This window comes from Ciconia boyciana, chromosome 1 (assembly GCF_034638445.1).
Source record: "Ciconia boyciana chromosome 1, ASM3463844v1, whole genome shotgun sequence".
Taxonomy (NCBI): Eukaryota; Metazoa; Chordata; class Aves; order Ciconiiformes; family Ciconiidae; genus Ciconia; species Ciconia boyciana.
The window spans coordinates 209,097,841-209,124,073 of record NC_132934.1 but is presented as its reverse complement, the minus strand read 5'-3'; the positions used below and the strand labels follow the sequence as shown (position 1 = coordinate 209,124,073).

At 41.7% G+C, this 26,233-nt stretch overlaps 1 protein-coding gene across 1 annotated transcript in view; it reads left to right on the top strand.

Annotated features, from left to right (window-relative positions):
- The window catches only part of FAT3 (FAT atypical cadherin 3), a 352,171-nt gene extending 327,049 nt beyond the window's left edge, over positions 1 to 25,122 (top strand). Inside the window, exons 22-28 of the mRNA XM_072850741.1 lie at positions 461 to 929; positions 10,372 to 10,525; positions 11,587 to 12,242; positions 14,390 to 14,503; positions 18,194 to 18,253; positions 20,895 to 20,930; positions 21,393 to 25,122. Of these exons, the coding sequence (XP_072706842.1) occupies positions 461 to 929; positions 10,372 to 10,525; positions 11,587 to 12,242; positions 14,390 to 14,503; positions 18,194 to 18,253; positions 20,895 to 20,930; positions 21,393 to 22,012 (2,109 nt within the window). The 3' untranslated portion in view covers positions 22,013 to 25,122. The remainder of the gene's footprint in view (positions 1 to 460; positions 930 to 10,371; positions 10,526 to 11,586; positions 12,243 to 14,389; positions 14,504 to 18,193; positions 18,254 to 20,894; positions 20,931 to 21,392) is intronic.
- The last annotated feature ends 1,111 nt before the right edge of the window (positions 25,123 to 26,233 follow it).

Sequence of the window (26,233 nt, the reverse complement as noted above, 5' to 3'; positions counted from 1 at the left end):
GCGGTGGTCCCTTGCCCTGACTGTCCTTTTGGTAGCATCAACCACTGGGAGCAGAATCGCAGCACACGGGTGGATGGCGGGACTTGCTCAGAGAGACACGACTGCTCAATGGCAGAGCCAAGAGCAGAACATGGGTGCTCCGGTCCATGCCCTGTTCAGTGAGACGCACCGTTATCCCGGTCCTCACCTGTGTTCTGCATCTATATTTTTTTCTATGTTTTCAGTTTGCTTGCAGTAACTGGCTTTGGTTAAATTCTAAGTAAGCTGGTATTTATCACCTTTTTTTTTTTTTTCTGATGATAAAGGCACAGCTTTTTGCTATTTTAGTGTTATATAGGAGAGCAGCTTTAACACTGTATAGAGACTGTCTAGAAGTCCTCTGTGTTTCCACATTCTCCATGAGACTGTATTATGAGATGGCTGAGTGCCTGAAGCACTTTGATTTGTTTTCCTCCCGCAGATTGTCGATGGCAAACTGTGGTTCCAGTTGGACTGCGGAAGTGGACCAGGAATCCTGGGAATTTCTGGCAGGGCCGTTAATGATGGAAGCTGGCACTCGGTCTTCCTGGAGCTGAATCGCAATTTCACGAGCTTGTCCCTGGACGACAGCTACGTGGAGCGCCGCAAAGCCCCCCTCTATTTCCAGACTCTGAGCACAGATAGCTCCGTCTACTTCGGTGCCCAGGTCCAAGTGGATAACATCCGCAGCCTGACCGACAAGAGAACAACGCAGGTCTTGAGCGGCTTTCAGGGCTGCCTGGATTCAGTTGTCCTAAATAACAACGAACTGCCACTCCAAAACAAGCGCAGCAGCTTTGCAGAAGTGGTTGGCCTGACCGAATTAAAGCTTGGCTGCGTCCTCTACCCCGATGCCTGCGAGAGGCATCCCTGCCAGAACGGCGGCACCTGTACCAGCGTGCCATCTGGTGGTAAATATTTTGCATTACTTTATGGGTTTCCCCCTCCCCATTTTCCTGCATAATTTATTGCCAGAGATGGTTTTATGCAGCAACATGCTTGAAAAATCTCATGAACTCTATAAAACTCTGATAGGTATTGCAAATTGTGTAAAAGCTGTTTGCTCTATAAATAACGGTGAAATGGTGCCCCTTCTCATTGCATTAGTGTTCCAGGAGGAAATTGATTTATTGGCTGTTAGGATAATCCCATTTCTATAGAAACCAATAGAATTACAATTACTGTAATGCTCAGCTGGATTTTTCAGGATCCATTTACAACATCAAAGGCTGTACACAAAGATGGTGATTTCAAACGTCCATCACAGATGCAATGGCACTGTTGCCTTTCACTGTTCCTGAAGCTGTCACAAATAATTATTGAGCTGTCCACAAACACCTTGGTCTTTTTGTGAGTGAGTAATTTGATTACATGTCTGCATGGAAAGTAGTGAGTCCGCCCCATTAGAACCCCACCTGAAGTATATTTTACAGCTTCCTCGGAGGCCTGAGTGCTTCACGTCTAAGTAATATTATCCAAAGTTTATAGGGCATTGATTTAAACTGTGCTCGTGCTGGAGTTTCCTATCCAGTGGTTATCTGGTGGCTTGTGTGATTGGGTGCCAGTGACTTACTACCCAGTAATGTAGTGCACAAGTTACCAGACCATAAGAACAGTCAGCATCTTAGCAGGAAAAAAAGCAAATGGCATACATGTAGGAGCTTTCCTCTAGGACTGTTCTGTCTCTGCAGCATACAGGTTTCCCTTCCAGCTCCCCATACTGTATTAGCAGGCAGCACTGCTCACCTTTTCTGGCAGACTAAAACTTCCTCCAAAAAGGAGGATGCTCAACAGAGAGGTCTTCTGCAAGTTCAGAGCTTTCCATCCACTTATTGTCAGTGGTTTTGGTCACGGTTCCCTGGGGAAGTTCCCACTAAACTCTTTTTTATGGAGCACTTAACCACTGTCCAGGACTTTCTGCTTGGAAAGTTCCCCTTCACCTGTAATTGTTATTTCTGTTTTTCATTGTTTTAAGCTTTGTTCTCATATTTCCTTTCTGATCACCCTCCCCCAAGCAGATTTTTCTAAACTTTAGGAACTTCCTAAACTTTAGAACAGTTTAGTTTTCAAGGCTGAAACTGACTGTCAGACAAAAGTTTCTCATTTGGATAATCCTGCCCTTATAGAGTAAGCCCTGACAATGTGGATTTTCTGATGCTGAGATATCTCAGCTAGCATCTCCCCTGCATCCTTGGCTTTGATTCAGCCACCACTTCTCCTATGCCAGGGCAAAGGGTGCGTCAGGACGCTATTGGCTTTGCTGTCAGTCAAAGGAGATGGGAGGAATGAAACGTAGCACTGGCAAGCCAGGATGTTATGTGCAGCATAAGGACAAATGCTGCTTGTGTGTGTCGTTAAGGGTCTTCATTTACCAAGGGAAGGAAAGGAAAGGAGTGCTGCACAACAAGGGCAAAAGAAAATCATTGAGGCAGACAGATGCTGCAGCCACTGAGAGAATTGCTAAGCAAGATTATTTAAATCCCTAGGAAATACTGCTGTAATATGTACATGGACATAACATGGCTTTGATTCAGACTCCATACTTAATAAATGAGGTTAACCATTCGCCAGGCTAGCATCCTAGGAAGCATGAGAACAGTTCCTTCTATTGATTTTATTTGAGTCTATTTACAGTATAGCTCAGCAATCTCATGATGAGTAAATTGAAACCTTTCTAACGAAATGCTTTACAGTAATTCTGTTTCTCCCATGTGCATGCCAAGTCAAACTGAGGGGAGCAGTGGGGCAGGGGAGACACAGGCGGCGCTGAAGATTAGACCCTTTTTATTACTGGAATGGCACGCACCGTTTTCATGTCAACATAATTCGCTGCTGCAAAGCAGTCATGGAACTGATTTAACTTGCCTGCGTTCCTGCCTCGGTGAGGGGGCATGTGCCCTGCGGGGATGTTTCGGCTGCCTGCCATTAAAAAATCTGTTTGCTGTTTTTACTGCCTCAGCAGTGTATGTAAATAAAGGATTGTTATAAAGCCATAATTCCAGCACAATGGACCCTGACCATATATCGGTGGTTCTGCAGCCCAGCCCACAAGGAGAAGGCATGGGCATTTTTGTTTCCACCAGGCAAAGCGATTCTGTTGTTCCTGTCCTCCATATGCAAAAAGGCCATGTAATTAAATTCCGTAGAGCAGAGAGCCCAACAGCATTGCCAGTGCTGGTTGCGGAGCCACAAATTGCAACATGCATTTAAGAATCATCAGCCATTGTATTCACTGACATAGATGTTAGCAGCTGACTTTCATTTAAAATAGAAAAAAAAAAGTAAGAACTCTTCATTTTTTATCTTAAGAAAGAAAATGGCAGCTTTTTTCTTTTTTGATGGGGGGAAGCATTCAAAAATGTACTGTGAAAAGGTCCTTTTCCCAATCCCAGGGCACTCAGTAGCATCAGGATCTCTTGACTAATATTTTCTATGATATTAGCCTCCTATTAAAGTTTCTGGAGAATAATGTTCCTTTTCCTAAACAGAGAGTATTTGGCATAATGATAGGATTTCTTTTAATAAATAAATCCTCTAATTTGAATTTTACAGAGCAGATTTCATATACCGTTCACATCCTTTTTCTTACAAAAACCCTACTGTGTTTTACAAGGAAATTAAGAGAGAGAAAAAGAAAGCTCAGATTTATAGCTAACTTTAAAAGGAAACAGTCAAGCAAAGGTTACCCAACATTATAACATGAAAGAGTTGCTGGCTACATGCCAGAAATCAAAGGGGCTATGTCTAATTTACATATAATTTGCATAATTTGATCATCTAAAACACAAACCTCAATAATAGTATTCCTGTTGTGACATCTTCCTTTCAACAGAAATGCCTACTGCCCTGTTCACCATTAATAAAAAGCTGCCTCTGATTACCTTCTACTTTACCCTGCAGTTATGGGAATAGGGTAATATTACGGCCCTGTTTGTGGAATTGCTAAAGCAATGCTTTGCATGCACTAGGAGTGTCCCCGCTGCTGCTGTTAGGGTTCGTCTGGGTAAAGTCACAGCAACTTCGAAGCTCCTGACTCCGGGACAGTGCTGTGCATGGGCTGCACAGAGCTTGGGACTGATTGCAAAGGTATTGCCCCAAAAGGAGAGTTGGCACAGGGCTAGTTGACCCATGCTGGCTCTTTCTGTCTGACCTCTCTGCATATTGAACAGGAGGACAAGATGTTAATCTTAGCCTGCAGAAGAGTGTATGGGTAGCTCAGGTGCTCTGAGACATCACTGAGAGCACAGAAAAACCTCTCTGCTTTCAAAATCTGGTTTCTGGGCCAGCTGAAAGCAGCCATGACATGAATCTCTGCTTGCACTCATGTGTTCCCACGAGTCCGAATCAAGTCCCACGGCAGCAGTGTATGCCCAGCATTGTCGGCAGTTAAAGAGAGGGTACTGTGTGTCCAGGGACCCTGCGGGGAGATCCCATGCATGCTTCAAAAGGGCTGAGAAAGGGTGATGAGCATTCACCAGGTCTGACAGCTCAGGAGACTCCTGAGAGCTATATACGGCTTTAGGACAATTTTCTTGGAGACACTGGAAACCACAGCCCTGAAATACAGGCCACATTATTCCAGACTTTTCAGCCCCTACCCATAAATACAGGTCAGTGAAGCTATTTTTAAATAAAGTTGTTAGCATTTTGAAACCTGACAAACAGCATGACTTTTAGAAACAGCTTGGCTCTTTGGACTGAAATTTCCCAAGAAAATTCAACCAAGTGTTTAAAGTGTGGTTAAGCTATAAGCTGCTGAATATGAGGTCTTAAAAAGGGAAATGTCACACAACCTTAATAATAGAGTGACGTTACCAGGTCTGCCAATAGTAAATGTATGTTTATCTGCATGAATAACAACATGAGCAATCACAGCAATAGAAAGCTTTACTGTAATCAAATCCAAACACTGCGCCAAGCTTTTCAACCACGGAGAGAAACCTCGTGCTTGTAAAGCCTGCAATTATAAGTATAGTTACTTCCTTTTAATTTGATCAATCCTATATACATCTGGCTTTGATTGAAGTAAATGGCTTATATGAGTAGGCAATTTTATTTGAACATGAAGCATTTGAGCAGAAATAGCTACTGAGTCAAGGACTGTGGGCAGAGTGTGAGGACAGAAAGTCATTGCTTTCCCCCTCCTCATTTTTTCTTTTTTAGGTTTTTTATGAATAGAGTTAAAATGCAAAGAGAGGGAAAAATGCAACCTGGAACTTAGGTGGTGGTTTTAATACCTGTTTTAAAGCATGTTGGCAACATTGACACAGGGGTGGTTTGGAGGATTAGGTAGTTCATAAGAACGACATTAGGGAAAAATGGGTGTATTAAAACCATAGTCATGAACTGACCTGGTCTTACTTATGTTCTCAGTCTTGCTTTTTCACACACACAAACAAACCAGCATGCTGTAATGTGAGCATACCAAATGCACATCAGTTATTTTTTAAAAGCTTTTTAGAAATTTTGGGGGTTTTAATCTTTTTTATACCTATGCTTTTAGACATCTGGATTTAAATTCCCAGTTTCGAAGCACATACATGCCAATCCTTTCATAGAAAGCACTAGTTTAACAAAGACTGAGGTTCATTTTCATACCAACTCGTGGCAAGAGGCAATCATCTGTTCAAAGACAGATAAGTTAAATCTGAAGTGGCAGGAATATGTATGGCTGAAGAACACAGAGTTCTTGAAGGTGGCCTGGTATGTCTGTAAACATACCAAAATACAAATGCTGGAGAGGTCCTCTTCACCTTCAGTTCTTCTCATCAGTTAACTTGCCATGGTATGCTATGTGAGCAGGGCCAAGGGCAGGCGTTTCTGGACATTGATTTTGTCAGGTCTAGCTGCACAGCAGGGAAAGAAACTACATGGGGAGATCAAATGCAAAAGCCAAAGCACATAACAGATAAAAGCCAGCTCCTCTTGCATGTGATAGATAGTAACAGGAGCATACACATGTTCAAAAAAAGAATTGGCAGCAGTTCGGAGCATCCTCTTTAATAAAGCCAAGTAAACCTGAGGATAGACAGACATTCAGATGCTCAGGCTGGGAATGCTACCAACAGAGATGTTCGCTGCATAACGGCATCCCATCTGCTGATGGCACCGTGCCTGCCTTTTGCCACTGTCTCTGCTTATTAAGTGCCAAGCAAACATAGGTATAGGCAGGACGGCTGTGTGGGTGTGCTCACTTACAGCATGTTGCTCTTCGGTAAGGTCAGGGCTGAAAAATCCCTTTTCCTCTGGACAGGGACATGCCAACAAGGCAGGAAGAGAAGCTGTTGGAGTCAAAGTGAGAAGGTGAGACTCAGCTACATAGCGGGGACTCAGATTAGTGGAGGAGCCTTATAAAACAACCAGAAAGCCCAAGACTATGTGTAGGCAAGAGAGGGCTATGTCTAAATAAATGTTTAAAATCACGAATGTGATTTGAGGTGAATCTTCTGATCATCCCCTCTCACTGTGCTTTGATTCCTGCTGTGGAGAGGTTAGGTCTCGAAGGGCAGGACCAGGCTTCCCCCTGGACGGTGCTGAGCTGGAAGACGTGCACCAGGAGCGCAGCTAATGTAATCCTAAGGCCCTGAAATGTGTGCACTGAGGGTGCTGGGTCCTCAGCACCAACTGTTTTGTTCCACAGACCCACTGCCATTGCTCTGCAGGGCTTGCTAATGTAAGTATAGCCTAAAAGGGCTATATCCTGCCCATAGCTTGTCGTTGCTCGTAGGTCAGCTGTTGGTGCAGGCTATTGTGGCACACGCTGAGTGTTGTGGTCCCACCCCAGCAGCACTGCAGATGTGTTTACCAGAGCTTTCTATCTTTTTACACTGTTTCCCTCTGAAGCAATACAGTGGTGATATCACAAAATTTGCTGCCTTGGAGAATGCAGATCAACATTTTCCAGCATCAGTGTGCAAAATGAAATATTCGTATCTCTTGGAGGGAACTCGGATGGACTGTATGATCTTAAACGTTGATGAATTTCCAAGACTTTCAGTGCCTTCATTGTGAACAGGAACAAGCCCTAGATTGCTCAAAAGGGTTTTTCCATCCCCTGCTGAGAGGACAGAGCACTTAGCCGTTTCTTCAGCTTTGTTGTCCTCAGATGTGGGAAGTTTGAGTATTATTCTTGTGCTCAACGGGTGGGAAAAAATGCATGCTACATTACAGGGATATTAAATTAAAGGTGTAATAAAAATTCTTTGTTAGACCCAAGATGCACTCCTGACCAAAAGGGTTTTCTTTACTATTACACTTTGCAACTACAATTTTGCAGTAGCGGGCAAAATTACAGCCTCTGCTGAGAGGTTTGGAGAAGCATAAAAGGTCTGGCAAGTCTGCTGGCCGAGTCAATATATGCTGTGTACTGAGCCATCCTATCATCTCTTCACTTCCTTACTCCATGAATTTTGACATATGCTTTGCTGTGTTGGAGACCTCCCGGGTGAATGCTTTGCAGCTCTGAGCATGTGTGCCACAGGAAAGTTCTGTGTCTTCTGCCAGTGGCTCAGAGTTGGCAGGTGTATGGCAGTGCTTCCAACGGGAGGAAAAGTCAGCGATAAATATTGTAATTTAATACTGTCTTATTGCCTTTTTTGTTTCTAACTTTGATCCCTAAACTTAGAATCTGTGCTAAATACTTCAGTCTTCTAATAGCTGACTGTGTTCCACCATCATTAAATCAAATACAGTCAAAAATGTAGGCTTTCAGAAGCAGACTTTTCATTTTGGTCTTGTTCATACATTGCCCAATAGAGCTCTGACCCATCTGGAGCATTCAGTTTCATCTCCTCTTAGTATGAAATGTTAATTGAAGTTGGTGCATCTTTAATATAAACAATAGGCAATAATAATAAAATGATAAATAAATAATAAATCCATGTTCCTTTTATACTTCATGGTAAAAGGATTATTTTTTTTTACCAAATCAATATTTCTCAAGTTTTCTACAGTGAATAAATGTAACAGAATATGTTACAGAGTGAGAACCCAGAACTTAATCAGCTGAAACAAACACAAGATGTGAAAAGAAAGTGATTCAAAGGCTTTGTCTTACAAATGATTGGCAACTAGTAATTTAGGTACAGAAAGTTGTTTTTTAAAGTCACTTTAAAGTTACGTAGGTTTAAAATATCAGATAAAAAATAGAAGAACATACCTAATCTGTTATTATATAAGGCAATAGATTTGTTTATGAATAAAATGTTTTCTATTTGAAATGAACATTTTTATTTCGCTTAAACTCATTGAGACCATAAAAAATATATAAAGCATTACTGTAAATTTTTGAACTATAGATGTCACTATTCAGTCATAAAATGAAGCACTGAAACAGCCTTATTTATTCATGCCGTGATTTCTACCTACAGTATTTCTAGATCAGCTACTTTGCCAACTAACAATAAATCTTCGGTAGGGATGGCATCAAAATGCAATGCCTGGTGCAGTTGCAGTTTTGTAATTCTTCAGACCCAGATCTGTACAGGTCCAGAAAGTTTTTTGCACTGTCTGAGTGAGATATGTATAAGACACCAAAAAATAATCCCATCTTGCTGATGCTGACCAAACATGCTTTCTAGGAATCCCCAAAATCAAGTCATTTCTTTTCTTAACTCTGCAACCTTGAAAACAGTAGTGCTTCTATCTCCCTTCTTGTAGCAGGACAATGAAACAGCATGATATTTGAGTATCTATTTCATTTATCTTCAATTAAATAGGATTGGACTCTTGACTGAGTACGCCAGCAAGCCTGCTTCCAAGTTTGCTCTCTAAAGCCTGTCCTTATGAAAGAATTCAATTAGAGTAACTGAACAACGCAAATTGAACTGGATAGGACATAAAAGATGTGGGAGTCTTAATGCAGAATTGCTTTTGCCTCATGCCTCCACTGGGCTTTTCCATATTGTTTCCATGAAATTCTTTTCCTTGTAATTGTGCTGGAAATTCCTGCTTTGTTTCCTAGAATAGTGGCTTTTAAAATATGTTCAGGGGTTTTTTTCGGATGTATAGATATAGACGGTTTTAAAAAATATGTTTAAAAAGCTCACCACTGAGGGATGATATTTCAGGTACATCAGCTTGATCTCCAATAATCTTGACACTGAATTGAGTTGCATTCAACCATTTCAGCTCTAATTCCAGCAGTATTAATGGCAGGAAGGTTCCTTGTTCCAGTTGCTTAATATGCTATATTCAGTAAGCATGTGAACCCCATAACTGGAGCTTGAACCTTGCCTACACATCTGTTTAGGGCATTTGGATTTTGTAAGTAGTTTTTTAAAAAATCAGCCAAAGTTTTTTACAGATGTCCAGGAACATTTTGCTAGTTCAACATCTCTAATCTAGGATTCTTTCCATCCCAGGGACTGCCTTAACCATTAATGGCTTTCACAACCTACATGTTCTTTGCTCTTTTTGAATGAAAAAGCACTCAGATTTCAATATCCAGTTCACAATATGAAGAGACACGTTGTCTCACTGGATTTCTTTATGACCTTAAATAAAGTTTTTATTAATGGCATTGTGCCATATGAAATCACAAGGAGAGGGAAAAAAAAGAGGTTGTCATTTGATACTTGGCAGAGAGAACTGATGGTTTCAAGAACGGGTTTTGACTCTGACATTGCTCCTCTGTCGACAAGAAATGTGTAAGTAGGACTTTGATCCCCTACAGGGTCCCCCTCCACTTGAGTGCCGTTACGTCTCATGTATTGCAGCCAGTGATTAATCAGTCTCTTAATAGCACACACTGCACATAATCAGCTCTGATTAGGGCTGGCATTGGCCAGGTCAGCTGGCATTATGAAGTTTATAGTTCATGCCTGGATGATACGCTTTATGAAAGTGGTAAGTATCACTATCAAGTGTTTTATTACTGTCACATCCCTCCTGTGTCGTCCTTCTGAAAGGCAGATGTGGAAGAGCTCTCAGCTCATGTACTTGTTCCTCACCGAAGCCCCTAAAGGAGTGTGGGCTGCTGCTATCAGCAAATACGGTCTGTATTTTCAAAAATATTGGGAGATGCATCCTTGATCTAAAATATTTATTGTGACCAAAGTTGGTTCGTGGATTACATTTATTCTTATCTGAATCATGATGATCAGGATGGTCTGGGCTGCAGCAATTCCTCTGGTCCCTGGTTGTAGACATGAGCTCTAATTGCCCAGACATCCCGGATAAACAAACCCTCGACTGGCATTAGTGTGGACCACACAGACATACCAGAATGAGTATAAACATCCCCTTTCCCCTGCAGTACAATATATTTTTTGGAGTAAAGTAGCCAAATGGATCCCCTTGCTTTTAGACAGGGGTAGGCTTCTGATTTATTTCTCTGTGTCCCTCACCTCCCAGGCTACCAGTGCAATTGCCTCTCCCAGTTTACGGGAAGGAATTGTGAGTCGGAGATCACAGCCTGCTTCCCAAATCCCTGCCGGAATGGAGGCTCGTGCGATCCCATCGGCAACGCTTTCATCTGCAACTGCAAAAATGGCCTGACAGGAGTAACGTAAGTGACCCTCTCCAGGTGGGCACCGGGAGCTTTTCAATTCAGTGATGGTGAGCTTTTTGATCAGGCATTTTGTACCCAAAAGCTGATTCACGTAGCAAAAAATAACCCAAAACTTACTGCTTATTTCAAGTCTAAGCTAACGACAGCTGAGAAATCCATGAGGCTTGCATGTTCAGAAATGCTTTTCTGAACTTGGCCTCCTAAATTATTGTTTCAGGATGCTATCTCCAGACAGTTTTCAGTGAGATATGCACACCTTGGTGTTAGAGGCTTTTTGAGCAGTCCCATAAAGCCTGTGGAAGCTGCTATGTAATCTTTTTTTTTTAAATGGATCAATTATTTAGTCACCTTAGCCCTCACGTAAAAGACTAATTTATTGCATTCATTTTTTTAAATCACAGCCTTGATCTACTTGGTGTAGAAACAGAAAATCCCCTGGCCTGCCCGTCAACATGCTTTTTTCTTATCTAGTTTGTCTACTGTTTGTACTTATTGTTCTGCCCTTTTTTTTTTTATGACCTCTTCTTTCCAATTCTCCTCTCTCTTTAAGGTTCCTATTCTTTTTTTCCTGTTTCCCTAATATTTGCTCATTTTATCTCCAGCCCTAAATAATTTTACACAGTCAGTATATCCTCCTCTTCTCTTAAATAAGTACTCTGATTTTTTTTACTATATTTTTTCTCAACTATTTTCTCCTTGAATCCTCCTAATATTTTGTATTGAATCCCATGGGATGGTCCAAAAACAATGTAAAAAGGCTGAGATTCTCTATTACATTCCGTGAGCCTCATTAGGGTCAAGGAACCTTTTCCTATCAGATGCTTTGAACTCTTATTTCCTTCTTGATGTTTTCATTTTATTGTCTTAAAAAGCCATGGAATAGCTGTAGAAAAGAATTAAATACCATTAAATGATATGATAATAATAAGATCATTTGCCAAGAACCAGCAAAGTGTTAACTGTAATGGTACCGCTTTGACATGATAAGTCATCATGTACAAGCTGGGCTGTTTGCTAGGTGTTCTCCAAACTCCAAACTCTCCTTTTCTTCTTTTAAGGTGTGAAGAAGACATCAACGAGTGCGAAAGAGAAGAATGTGAAAATGGTGGCTCCTGCGTCAACATATTCGGTTCATTTCTGTGTAACTGCACCCCTGGCTATGTGGGGCAATACTGTGGTCTTCGCCCTGTGGTTGTTCCCAATATACAAGCTGGGCATTCATACGTCGGCAAGGAGGAGCTGATAGGAATAGCTGTGGTCCTGTTTGTCATATTTGTGTTGATCATCCTCTTTATCATCTTTCGTAAGAAAGTATTCAGGAAGAACTATTCCCGCAACAACATCACGCTCGTACAGGATCCGGCTACTGCCGCCCTGCTCAACAAGAGCAATGGCATCCAGTTCAAAAACATCAGGAACAGTGGAGACAGCAGAAATATCTACCAAGAGGTTGGGCCTCCACAGGTCCCAGTGAGGCCAATGGCCTATACCCCGTGCTTCCAGAGTGACTCGAGGAATAACCTGGACAAGATAGTGGATGGGCTTGGCGTGGAGCACCAGGAGATGACGACGTTTCATCCTGAGTCCCCTCGAATACTAACGGCCAGGCGGGGGGTGGTGGTGTGCAGCGTAGCTCCAAACTTGCCTGCTGTGTCTCCCTGTCGCTCCGACTGCGACTCCATCAGGAAGAGCACATGGGATGCTGGGATGGAAAGTAAGTATTGCTGCTTGCTGCTGTCACTCTTCCTTGCCATAGGTAAGGGTTGCCTTCAGGGTGCAGCAAGTACAGTGGCACAGGTACTCTTAGTGCTCCAACCTCATACTCTTGCAATTGTTACATTTCTCCAAGAAGTGATTTGGTTTAATTTTGAAAGGTTATAATTAAACTAGGCGTACAAGACCTCTACTTCTATGGATTAAGTATGAGTAAACGCATTTATTTCACTTGTTCAGAAAGCACATATGAGTAAGTGCTCTGAGCGTTAGTTCCTCAAGTGATACAATGTAATCATCTTTCTATTGGAAAAAAGAATTTGAAGCAGAATTCTCAAATATAAACTCTGCTAGGTTTGGGCAGTTTGTCTCCGGAGAGAGTTAAAAACCTTCTGCAAGAAGCAGTCGTGTTTTGCAACAGGGACAAATGAACTAATATTCTCTACTTCCAGTGTCTATGATATGAAGTAGAAAATCATGCACTGCTTATGGGATCACCTTTTCAGTCCATTGCATTCCCATCTGCATTCAGTATCAGAGTGGTCACAAAATTTCTGATCCCCACACTTACCCTATTTGTGCTCTGATGGTTTCTCACCTGATAACACAGTGCCCCCTCCATTCCTGAACAAGTTGCTGAAGATGCAAGCGAACTTCACATATTCTGTCATAGCAGGAAATACCAGTTTGCTGGGACAGAGTTACAGCCCTACGTTGTCTATCCTTGCAAGTCAGAACACGTCTTATGGACTGGGAGATGTTTGCTTTAGCATACGGGGCTTTTTTATGTTTTCTCTTTTTGGTAATTTTCCCTAATGTATCTTCAACCCCACTGCAACACAGCCTTAACCACAACTGTCAAATAAAACTCCTTGATCCAGACACTTTCACAGTCCTATAGTTTTAGGCAATAGGAATTGAGGAAAAGAGAGAAGTATCTGGCACTGCCTCATACCTGTGCCCTGACCTGCACATTTTCCTCTAAGGCAACACATCATTGGGTAAGGTCTTCTAGTGAAAAACAGGAATTAATTTTCATTTCTTTGGGCTGTATTTCACAGTTGTGTTGTGGTTGACCTTTTTAACCATTAAATACAGTTTTGCTGATTGAAAGCATCAGCATGCCAACCCCTGTACGTGCTCTGCTCTGTATTCTCTTGGGTGTTTCTGCCGCAGACGCTGCTGGTATCTGTATGAATTTCTGCACAGCATGAGGCCACGCCATGGAGACGGACCTCAGCTGTCATGGAGTGGGAAGCAGTGCAGCTTCGTTACTGCAGCACTCGCTCCATCTACTACATACCCTGCCTCTCAGCAGGAGCAAATCAGCCCTTACTGTATGGAGGTGCCCCATGCTGGGTAGAGATATCCACAGCTAGCAGGTGGAGAGCTGTGCTTACATGTTTGCCGCACCTGAGCTTGTTCATTCGTAATTAGCTCAGGTATCTATCTCAGTGCTTACCATGGGCGATAACTTTTTGTATTCCTTATTATCAATCATATAATGTATAGCTGAATGTGTTTATTCATGTGTGTTTAATTACGTGAGAATTTATACCGTAGGCTGCAGTTACATTTCTAAACTGTAGAAGAGTTGTCAAGACTGAATGTCCCTGATGAAAAGCAATGTAAACTGAAGCATAATCTATTATATGTCAGTGCTGAAACCATTAAAATCTGATCCAAGGGCCACTGATATGACTAAAAAGATGCACAATAACTTTATTGAGCATTGAATGAGCCTTTAATGAGGCTCTGATATTAGGAAATGAACAGTAAAGATAAATGTAACTGTAATCTCTTGTATAAGATGTTTATACCACATTTTTAAGTGATCATTTTCTTTGCTGCTGAGACTTCATGTCATCTAAAAAAGGTGATACTGAATATAGATGTTTCTTCCTTGATTACAGTGGTGTCGGCCACTTGAAAGACTCTTTGGGCTTCAGTCATTTCAGAAGTCTAGGTATCTTCATCAGCTGCCTTCTTGACCAATAGGTCATTCCTCTGTCTGAAGGAAATAATTTTATTCTGACAAAAATAACAGAAGGCTACTTGTTGGCAGGATTTAAATGGCTCTGTGGTATAAATAGACAAAGGTGCAGACCTAGAGAGTACCATTTTGCTTTGTTTTTGCTGTCAATGAAGGTAAAGGGGTTGGTGACGCTGAAGAAGTGACCTGTTTTGCAGGAAGTAATAAAGGCAGCAACTCCGAAGTACAGTCCCTCAGCTCCTTCCAGTCTGATTCCGGTGATGATAATGGTAAGAAATGGTTTTATCTTGATTATGCTAGGGACAAAACTATTTAACTCTCTTTCTAATATTATTAAAAACGTTTAGGTGACATCTAGAAAACTCTTTAATGATGCTAGAAGTCAGAAAGTCCTGAGTTCAAACTCTCACTTTGTGTGCATTTTTTAGATTATAGGAACATAATTAAAATCTTGATGCTTGGAGCTGTTGTGTCAGTACCAAGCTTTACAGTGAATTAGAGGTGTGATACAGCAGAGTCACGTTGCCAAGATATAAGTTGACTAATAGGTTGCAAGTGAAACTGTAGTATTTCTATCATTTTCCCTCTTGGAAGAGGATGACTTTCATGTTTCATCAGTCAAATGAAAGGGAATTTGTGTGCCATTTGCCAGGTCTCATTCATGGTCCCAACAAAACTCTGCTGGTGCTCAGCAGCAACAATAAGTGGAGCCAGTCCCTGGTGGCTTGGCCTCTCCCTGGCGATCACTGCTCAGCGAACAATAGAGCACCATTAAATCCTTGTTCAGTGCATGTTCGTTGCCCGCTCTCATGTCCTACATCATTATCTCAGCGGGTGACATGGGCAGAGCCAGACACAGTCTGAAAGAGGCCTACAAAGTCAGAGCAAACCTTTGTTCCTATGGCCCATGTATGTTGAGCGGTGGGTTTGAGAAAAGGCAAGATGTTTCTGCCAGGGAGGGATGATGGATGTCAGGGAAGCCTCATTCAGATACACAGAAAAAGATTAGCGCAAAGAAATTGCACTTAGTTTCCTCAGCCACCAGTTAATGAACTGTCTGGAGACTCAGTTCCTCAGTCATGTCATGCAGCTCTTCCCTAGGTACTCCTAAATGTTGGAAAAAGCACTTAAAGAGAAGTGCACTTGCAGTTCCTTTTGGTTCAGCTGTGGCTGAAGCATCATGAGTATTTTTGTCAAGCTTCTCACTGCTTTTCTGCCCCTGCACTCCCAAAAAAACCCTTTAGTGTTTTTTAGAATAATTATTAGAATTATTGTTATTTTAATAATATATATTTATATTATAATTAGCTTTAGAATAATTATTCAGGTGGTCATTTACTGTACGTGATTACTTTTTGTATCTCACAAATTCTAATTAGACTTTTCAAGCATCTGATCCTGCTCCCATTTAAATCAGTGACATGGTACCCTCTGAAGCTGGATTGGACCTTCTGTGCCCACTCATTTTTGTGAAAGCTGTATTTAAAATATGGCCTTTAGAGATAAAAATTCTAGTTCAGGGTCTAAACAAATCCGTATCTTCAGGGAGAATTAGGGAAGAAACTTCATCTGAGTCGTTTTGCAGAGGTCAATGCAAGACTGCATGCTCTGGTTTTCTTGCAGTGGCAGGGGATGTTTGCAGTGAAAGAGCTTAAAATATAAATACAGGGATAAGTAAGCATATACATGCTCATATACATGTACATAGGGGCTAATGGATATCCTTCTTGAAGCCATAAATCCTTTCCCTTCCTGTCATTTTAATTCTTTGTGCTTCACATCCCTGCAGAGGTTAAAAGGTTGTCAGTGAAACCACAACAAATGCAATTCAGCATCCACGCTCTTTGGGGAGACAGGAAAGGCTGCTCCTTCTCCAAACTCCTTCCTCCAAAGCTGAGAGCAATGCTGCTGGGTGCTCACATGGCTAGCAGTGGGGACAGGCTTGTGTCGTGCTGCTGTACAAATGACCATGCCAACACTGTCTTGTGAAACTGGTTAATCGCTTCCGACTGGGGAAACCCATTTTGCACCTGACAAGCACTGGGATGCATCCCGCTGAAGGTGTGAACAGCCCTGTTCTGTTCAGTTTGTATCAGGTGCAAGCAGCCTCCACTCACCCTCTCCACGGTGCCTGGAGCCTTCCTTTGCTGGGTCAAATAGGGGTTGTCTCACCGTGCAAAGTCTTTTTGGGTGTGATTTTGAGCCTACTTTTATTTTTTCCACCTTATTCCTACTGCATTTAAATTGCTCAGCTCTCCTAGTCTTGCTGAGAGTAGTTAGTATTTTTTGTGATCAAAACCCAAAAATTTTTATTAGCCACAAATTAAAAAAAAATAGTTGCCGACTTTCAGCAATAATATTTTGAGAAGTCATTTCAAAGGCAAGTTACAGGTTTCCATGGTAAGCTATTTTGAACGGGGGGGGACATGACAAAAGTGTATTTTTAGGTTACTGTTTCACTGCAGGCCAGTTGATGGTTTTGCTGGGAAGTCCAAGGAACTGCTGTTGATGACATCAAGGTTCTACCCCCAAGCAATGCTGGCTTTGGGTATTGCCTTGCACTGAGCTGCCTGGGGTAGAAGTTTCCCTCCCTTCTGTTTACACGCTCTGCTCAGCTCCCAGCAGAGCCAACCCTTAGTTGCAATGAAGATTGTACTGGCCCTCATTTTTGACCTTCTGTTTTTCACTCTTGGTTGTTCTCTTGTTACAGTTTATGGCTGCCCTCCACCTCTTTTCCCAGCCACGCAGCAGCTAATTACATGGAATCACTTATTTTTCCATTATGTTTATTATGCATTAGCCGATCCAAGTCTCCCTTGTACAATTACCAATGCTGTTGATGGCATAAACATGCTCAACATAGACATAGAACATGGTTTCTTTGGTTTATGAAGGCTCTTTTTGCCAAGCCTTCACAAAGAGTGAGGAAATTCGATGAGATCCTTGATCCCATCCCCAAAATTTAACAAAGATGTCAAAATGTTCAACATATATTTGAATGGCACTATTACTGTTAACATGTTTCTTGTGACCTCTAAGTCTATTGGCTGTGTGAAACAAAAAAGTATGTCTTGTCCAACATTTCTGGTCCCCTTCTTAGCCAGCTCCAAAGCCTGCTGTCTTTCTCATAATTAAAGGCAAAGGAGAAGGGACGGATCCAGTACCCACTGAACCAGAGCTTTCCCTCTGATTTTGGTGGATTTTATTTGAGGTCCTCAAAGGCCTGAAATTAGTTGGTCCAAAATGCAGGTCATCTAGAGGACCACACATTGTAGGCCTGTTGGACTCCATGTTAAACAATTGCACAGTCTATATTAATTATTTCAAGGGAAAAATATGTTTTGGTAAAAGACCTGCAGAGAATACACAAAGCATTTGTGAAAATATTCTGTCAAACACAGATCAAAATTTGAACCAAACCTACTCGGACGTGTCCTCCTAATTATAGTAGTCCTGCTTAACGTCCCAGAGGTATTACATGGCACAGCACAAACAGTAAATAAGTAAAACATTCCTCTTAGGAAATAGATTGAGCTTAGCACTGTTTCAGTGGTGTGATGGTCTAAAAGATAATGATCCCTTGGAGCACATGGCACCCGGAGACCTTTAAGCAAGAATGAATTAGAAATTAGTGTCAGGTAGACAAGATACTGCTCTGGTTAATTGAATCAGCTGGCCAGTCTGCTTGAATTTATGAGGTGATACACATCATCCCGTATGCCTTTCTGGAAATGCTGGTTTGGAATTTATCACCACTCTGAAAATGTATGGGATTATCTGAAATGAAATGTCCTGCAACCCACTGCATAAATCATGCATTGGTCGGCAGCCTTTTTTTTTTCAATGTCAGTTCTGTCTGTTTGAGAGAATTTATTGTGGTAACATATGATGTGTGTTTAAATACTAACCTGAAGCTGTCCTTCCCCTCCCTTTATTTTCTGCTTTCCCTCCCCTGCAAGCTTCCATAGTGACTGTCATACAGCTTGTCAACAATGTAGTTGACACTATAGAAAATGAAGGTATTTAATTTTTTTTCTTTCTTGTTATGCAACAATGCTTCCTATTTTCATTGTGAAACATACCAGCAGAACCTCACTAATCTACACTGACCAGCAAACCCGTGGCGGGGATGGGGATTTGCAGATCAGCATGTTCACCAGCAAACACAAGAACACCAGAGGGATATACCACAAAATATCTGTGGGTAATTGGAAGTCGTAGAAAAGCTGTCAAGGCCTTCATCCTCTTCTGTTCAAGTCAATGTTTTTGCTTGCTTATTCCCATTGCCTTCAGAGAGAATAGCGTTAGGTTGATAATGGAGCCCAATCATTGAGATTATCCTGGCTGCAGAGGCTAGGAAACAGGAGAAGACACAGGAAGGCCGTAAAGTATCCCAGGCTGCAGAAAACCTGGGCTATGCACTCCAACAGGACCATGTGGAGAGGAGCAAGGTGATGGTAGGCAGATGGCTGGTTTCTCCCAGGTAACACAGTGTCAGATAGAAGACTTGTAGACACAACTCCATGGATGCCACGTAGCAAGGCAGCCTGCCTGCCACTGCCTTTCCCCTGGTGCTGATGTGCCCATTGAATAGAGAGTGGCAGCTGGGTCCAAGGACCCAACACTCAGCTCTGCCACTGACCCCCTGGGTGACCTCAGGCACATCATACTACAAGTGAACTGGTTTCCGTACCTGTAAAACAAGAATATCACTATTTTCCTCTTCCTTAAAGCACTGAGGAAATGTGATGTATCATAGATAAACATTACTTTTATTTATTTATACAACATTTATCTTATCCTTCGGAAAATGTCAGCTCAACATCATCTCAAGTTATCCACAAATCCAAAATTCCATTTGTCTCTAGCAAATTTAAGCCAGGTTTTGCAGACTTCAGCTAATCCAGTCTGCATAATGCTTAAAGACGATCAAGTAAATTATTTTTGTGAAACGACTGATTTTTTTCATGAGCCAGTGTCATGGTAATTCTGAAAAGCACTTTTACTCCTAGCTAGTGATGGCACTTAAGTATTTGTCTATCATATATTTACTGTTTCCATGAAGTGTAAGAATGCCATTCTTCTCACTATCAAATAAAATTAACTAGCCAAGGTTAATTCAAAAAGAAAGTCCCACTCAAAAAATAAGAAAATAACCTTGAAAAGAAAGCACAGACACTGTAAATGGCCTTGCCTTCCAAAAGCAAAGCTTAAGCAAACACATTGGCTCCCCATCATGCTTTACAGGTCAGAAAAAGCAAGTCTGGCAGCAGCTTCAAGAGACTGTCACTGAAAATGCTGTGTCCACTTCCCAGTTCCATATATGAGACTTATGAACCTTGCACGCTCTGCAGTGGAGCTGTTGAAAGCAGTGAATCATTAGCTGCACCGGAGCTCCCGGTGCATGGCAGGCAGAATCGCTGCCGCGGAGCTGCGGGAGGACGGGGCTCCTTCTCCAGGGAGCTACCGGGGGTTGTGCGAGTCAGGAAATTAGTGAGGTTCTCCTGGATCCTGAAACCACACAGCTCGGAGGGACCTGATGCATCTCGGGTGCAATGTCATTACACTGACTGAAAGACAGCAAAATCTGCTTTACAAAAAAGAGAGAAGTGAAGAAGGAGAAGAGTGGTTAGAGCCGGTTCAGATACTGCTGCTAAACCTGCAGTAGCCCCAACCCTCCTCACCCCAGGCTAACACAGAGCAGGTAGAAAGCTACTGTCTGGCTAATGAGCTAATGAAGAAACCACCATCACCACATACGCCATGTGGTGATAAACAAGGGCAAGAGTGGTGTTAATAGATGGAGGCCTGGAGAACAGTCTTCTCTGCCCTCGTCTGTGGCTGAGCCCCAGAGGTTAAGTACTGTAATGCCATAAAGGTCTATTTATCTGGCCAGACGTCCTCCAGCGATACAGTCCAGAGACCTTGCCCAGTGACTTCTTGCATGAAGCCCAATAACATGTGGCTGAACAAGAGCATCTCATCTAGAAAACGCTGCAGCTTATTCCCCGCTCTTGTCTCACATAAAACCTCTTTCCTTGCTCTCTCCCCAACCCCTGCACCCTCTCCATACTGGAATGCCTCCTTCCCCACCGGCTAGCATGGCAGTGCAGGTGGGAGGTGGGTATGGGGTTGTGGGGCATTGTAGCTGACGGCCCCATTAAATGGCTTTGTATTCTATTCTATTCAGGTTCTTATACCGTGCCCATCACCATGGTATCTGAGCCCAGGTGGGCCCAGATTTGTTTGAACCAGCCCTGAGAATGGTAGATTCTTATTTTTCTGTTTCAAAGTGAACAAGTGAGAGAGAAATGTAATTTGCAATTATAAACCGTAGAGATGGTGGATAGCCCTTTTTGTATTAAGAATTCCATCTCTAATGTAATTCCATATCTCTTCAGTGAGGGTAAATAATTAAGATATGATAGAAAAGGAATATAATACACATGAAATAATCATATCTTTATGTATGTCTGCATTTGACTGGGCAAGCTTATCTTGTACGCTAAAATAAAGAACAATTAAAAATCCTATTAAAACGACACCGAGACCGCTGTACTTTAGAAATATGCATGCAGAGTTTTGTATTTTCACATGTAATACTATGCTGGTAACAAGCTCCAAGTTACCAGTTTTTACTTTTCACTTTGTATCTGACAGTGTCTGTTATGGATCAAGGACAGAACTACAACAGAGGTGATTTTTCTGAGACACTTTCTGCCTGTTGGACTGGGCTGGGGTGGGCAGGGCACCAACTTGATCTGTTTTTTCTTGAACTGCTTCACGTGTCCTCTTTTGTTTGAATTCTGTTGGGTTCAAATGCTGCATGAGAATGGCCAGCCACTTTTTTTAGTTCAGGATCCAGTTTTCAGTTGATCAGATTATTTGCTTGCACAACCTAGTAGCATCCTAAAAAGCGAAATGCCTGAGAGTGGCCATATTTTGTTTCTTTGCTTGTTTGCATTAGCATCATAATACAATTTTGTTCTCCTCCCTTGCCCCTCTGGTCAGAGCATGGCTGACCTGTGTCGATGGCCTGTGGTGCATGCTGTGATTTGAACCTGCTGTGAGGACTAAGAGGCGAGTGCATGCAGAACACCTTGTTTTCATTAGCGGCCCCATCCTAATGGAGCGCTGTGGTTCTCTTTCCTGCTGCAGCGTATCATTGGGATACCTCTGACTGGATGCCAAGTGCTCGCTTGTCCGACATTGAGGAAGTGCCCAACTTTGAGACAGCAGATGGAGGCTCGGCTCATCACGGCAGCACCAGAGAGCTGGAAACAGATTACTACCTTGGTGGCTACGACATTGACAGCGACTACCCTCCCCCTCACGAAGAGGAATTTTTAAGCCAGGACCAGTTACCACCTCCTCTTCCAGACGATTATCCAGACCAATATGAAACCCTCCCACCCTCTCAGCCGGTCTCAATGGCAAGTACACTCAGCCCCGATTGCAGGCGACGGCCGCACTTCCACCCCAGCCAATACCTCCCTCCCCACCAGTTCCCCAATGAGACAGACACCGCAGGGTCTCAGACTGGGAATGAATTTAGTACTTTTGCTGTTGGCCCAAGCCAGAACACAGAAAATATTAGTGCAGGTAAGATGCCCTTATCCTTGCACAACTCTCTAGATGCCTCCTCCTCTGACGTCTCAGCCAGCTGCGGCTTTGATGACTCCGAAGTAGCCATGAGTGACTATGAAAGCGTGGAGGAACTCAACCTAGAAAATGTTCACATTCCATTTGTGGAGACCCAGCATCAGACACAAGTGTAAAGGAAGCTCCCTTCTTCTTCTTCTTCCTCCTCTTCTTCTTCTTCTTTTTTTTTTTTGGTCATTTGGTCCAATTAATAGTATAAATGTTGAGAAGAAATTTTGCTGAAGGTGTATCTATATATATTGGGCAAGGCAAAAATACAGTATAACCCATTATTAACTTGTTCAGAAATGATACTGTATGTGCAGACACGAAGAGACCAATTGTGTTAAGTATTATACATCACAAAATTGTTACAGACAATCTGGAGAGTATGTACCTTCTATTTATTACCAAGAGTAAAACTCAGCTTTTGAGGCAGGGGAAAACAATAATTACTAAATAATTTCTTTCTCTCCTCCAAAGTTTGATTTTTTTTTATTAAAAAAAATTAGTATTATTAAAAGTGTTACAGTGTTATGATGTCCCCACAGTATTAAGGAACTGGTATGGATCATTCAAAGATGCACCGTTGCATGAAATTTTATGTCAGCGAAAGAGTGAAAGCAATTGATCGCTGAGGCTGCTGTGTACAACACGTCAGATGGCTGAAAAAATAGCATTTACAAATTGACCTATCAAAGACAAGCGACCAGTCATTTGTCCATAAATATTTATCTATAGTTTTGTTTGTTACATAGCATTTCATTCTACTTTGTGTGCATATAGAGCAACTTATATACAGCGTATATTTACTCCAAATTGGCCTACTTTGGTTGCCATTTTTTAAAACCTGATGCCAGGTGTGTGTGCATAACTTCACCCATGAGGACTTCTAGAAATGTCAGAGTTTGGCTGAGTAGTGGCCCAGTTTTGCCCCAGCTGCATATGCACAGAATCCCTTGACTTCCGTATGCAACGTGAACATGTGTCTGAAAACATCGGGAAACCTAACTATCTACAACGTGCTGCTGATTTTTTTGAAATCCCTTGCTTGGGCAATCACCTCTTTAACAGCAGTCATTGTGCTACAATTATTGCAATAAAATTAGTTGCAATTAAGTTGCATATAATGCTGCTGTAACCTCAAATCGTTAGCTTAACATCATTTGGGTCGTTTGGCAAATGTCCATCCTTAGAGTTTACGGGATGAGTTCTCAGCTGCTGTAAACTGACTCAGTCGGCGGAACTGCACGGATGGGCTGCGGCCAAAGATCTGGCCCTAGATTTTCTGCTGGATGTGTGATTTCGTAGGATTTGAGGACTTCCAAAAGTTGTTTGCAGACTTCAGAATATTGTTGTGGGATGAGGAAAACCACGGCATCAGTATGCTTTTATGCTTCCCTCAGCCTGATTGAAGTAAATGGCCTTTCACACTGATTTGGCCTGAGCAGCTAAGTGCAATATGGAAATATGGGATTTTCACTCAATGTATTGAAGCAGATTATGCATACCCATTGCTCTGTGCTACAAAAATGTTTTTACCACTGTATTTTACAGCATCTGTATACCTTATACAGTGAATGTGAGTCTGCAGTCTGCATTACTGCTGGGGTTTCATCCATTCCTTCCATGGCATAATTCAGTCATTCTGAAAAGCTATTGAATACATAAATCATTGTTATAGATGAACAGATTCATTAACAGGTTTCCTCTGCTGCTTTCCATGGCCTGTCTCTTGGTCAAACATCTTAACTGAATAGTTTCAGCAGTTGTATTCCAGGGCAACATGTTCTTGACTGACTTGAGTTTCACTCAAAATTAACTTGTGGGCCATTTCTTGACATACAGGAAGTCTTTATTGACAAATTGCCCCCAACAAAAAGAAATTATTAATAGAATGTAATTTAAATAATTGCAGCTTGTAACACTTTTAATAAAACGGGATTTCTAAAATTCTTGGTCTAGGTACAGTATGTTGCTGCTTCCCTCCAATAGCTTATGTAGCTGTGAAAGATTGGTGTAGATATTTTCTTTGGGATCATGCAGCAATTCTTCACTAGAAAACAGCTCAATATACAGGTACATGAATAAATTGGGTGAACTTCTAGAAAGACCATGTACTGCACATACAAGTATTATCAAGTACTTGTCTGCAAATAGTTCCTGTCCATTGAATTTATGAATGTCACTTGGTCTTCTCAAAGTAAACATGCTTCTGTAACAGTGATACATTCTAAATGTGCTCATGGTACGTTTCAACCCCTTTTCCCTGCTATTATCTCTGTGTTTTCAAGAAGAAAAAAAATATGGAAATTTGTATTGCGATTGCAAGGAACTGAGGGATTTGCCAATAAGCCATTAAATGGTTTGGCAAGCCTAGAGGCACAGACAGAGGATGAATTGCATTGTTCATGAAGTCTATGTTTCAGGAAAGCAGATGCAATTAGATTGATGTCTCTTCAAGAGTAGGAACATCTCAGTTTGAAAAACAAAGCTGCAAATTTAGCTGCACTTTTAAAGCTGGTATGACTTTCTGAGAATGTAATACTCTCCTGTCATCAGGCTGCAGTTTACATGGGGTTTGCTCCTACTCAGTTTTGGTGTGAGACATTTTTATCCATTATGCAATTAGTTCTGTTCAAGCCCCCAGCTAGTTATGAAGTGTACTTGTCATCTGTTTTCTGTAGTGAAAATTCTTGAGTAAGCCTGAGACACCGATATCAAAACTTTACTGGGACATATCAAAAGTGTCACGAGGGAGAACACCATGGGACCCTAGCAATTGCCATACAAAAAACAAATCAATGTTTCTTACCAAGCTTGTTGCCTCAGTAATATCTTGTTGGTAGTGAGTTTTACTAGTAAAATATGCATAAATACAATGTATAGTACTTTTTCTGTTTTGATGTTGTTGCCATTTCATTTCACTGAACGCCTACTTATTAAAGTGCTGTTGGGAAGGTGCCAAGGATCACCCGTTCAGCCTTCTCTGTCCCACTTATAATTTCTATACCTCAATATCTCCTCCCCTCCAAATCAAATAGGCCTAATCAATCTTCAAACAGATGCCCCTCTGTGAATATTGGTACTTCTGTGGCCTTTCTGGTTTTGTTCTGTCTCTTTTTGATAGTGATAAGACCTGAATGCAGATCTTAAGGTGAAATACCTCTTAGGGAGTAAGATTTTCATATTAACTTCTCTCTTGTTAATCCAAACGATTTTATTTTTCTTATTAATTACTGCTCTGCATGGACAAGCCGTAATCTTCTAACCTGGAAGATAACAAGACATTCATAACCTCATGTAAGAATTAGTGTTCGTATTATTCCATCCAATATATAATTCTTTTTCTGCCATACGATGATTTTTATATTGCTGCTGCTGTCATTGCCAGGTCCCTGGTTCTGTTAGAGCTTCCCCTCACACCTCTGCTTATCCTGTGTGTCTGTATTTCAATTCACATTCCTGTAGATGGCTCCACTACACGGTATTTTCTTTTGGAATCATCTGTAGGAGAGGTTTCATAGACTTAATAAAGTACTTTTGAGTACCAGTGGATTATAACTCTTAGGATCAGGACAGTCTTTGCTTTTTGTAAAGAAACAACAAAAGAAATAAGCAACTTATTAAAATGCAAATACATGCTTGTATCAGAAACCACTGACTTGCCAAGGTTGTATGAGTCTGAGTGAAAGGGTGCTTGTTGTCTGCGTTTTGATCAGGTTGAGAATGTCATGCACATTGACAGCCTTTTTGATAACTCTGGCAATGGAAGGAGCCTTAAAGTGACTGACAACATAATTTATGCTGCCAATACCACATTAGTGGCCTTGTGCAAAAGGAAAAATTAGGCTTATGTAACTTTCTTAAATATGTTAATTATTTTGCCTCTGCATTATAAACATCCTATTAAAAAAAAAAAAAAAAAGGCAAAACCCCGCAACAAAACCATAGATATTGGATGTGATTGCTGTCCTGAGCCAGTATCTTATAGCAGGGCAAAGGGTCAAAGGTGACACCAAGGAGCCGCAGCATCACTTCCTTCCCATGGGGCCAAATGGACAGCCCCACTAGAAGACCACCGTATAGGATGGTATAGAAGCCTTCCTATAGGATGCTCCTATAGGACACAGCATATAAAGGCAACTAGGAAGACGCTGCAATGCAGAGATGCATTACAGTGCTGTGATTTCCAGGCAGTCAAGCTATTTTCCTAAAGCTCGGTGACATCTTTGATCCTGAATTATCCCACGGGTTTCCTTAGCCTATAGTTGCAGTACAAGGCTGGAAGGAGTCAAAGGCTTCTCACTGCTACTGTTTTCCTGAAGTCAGAAAGTTGTGTGCTCCATCTCTCAAGC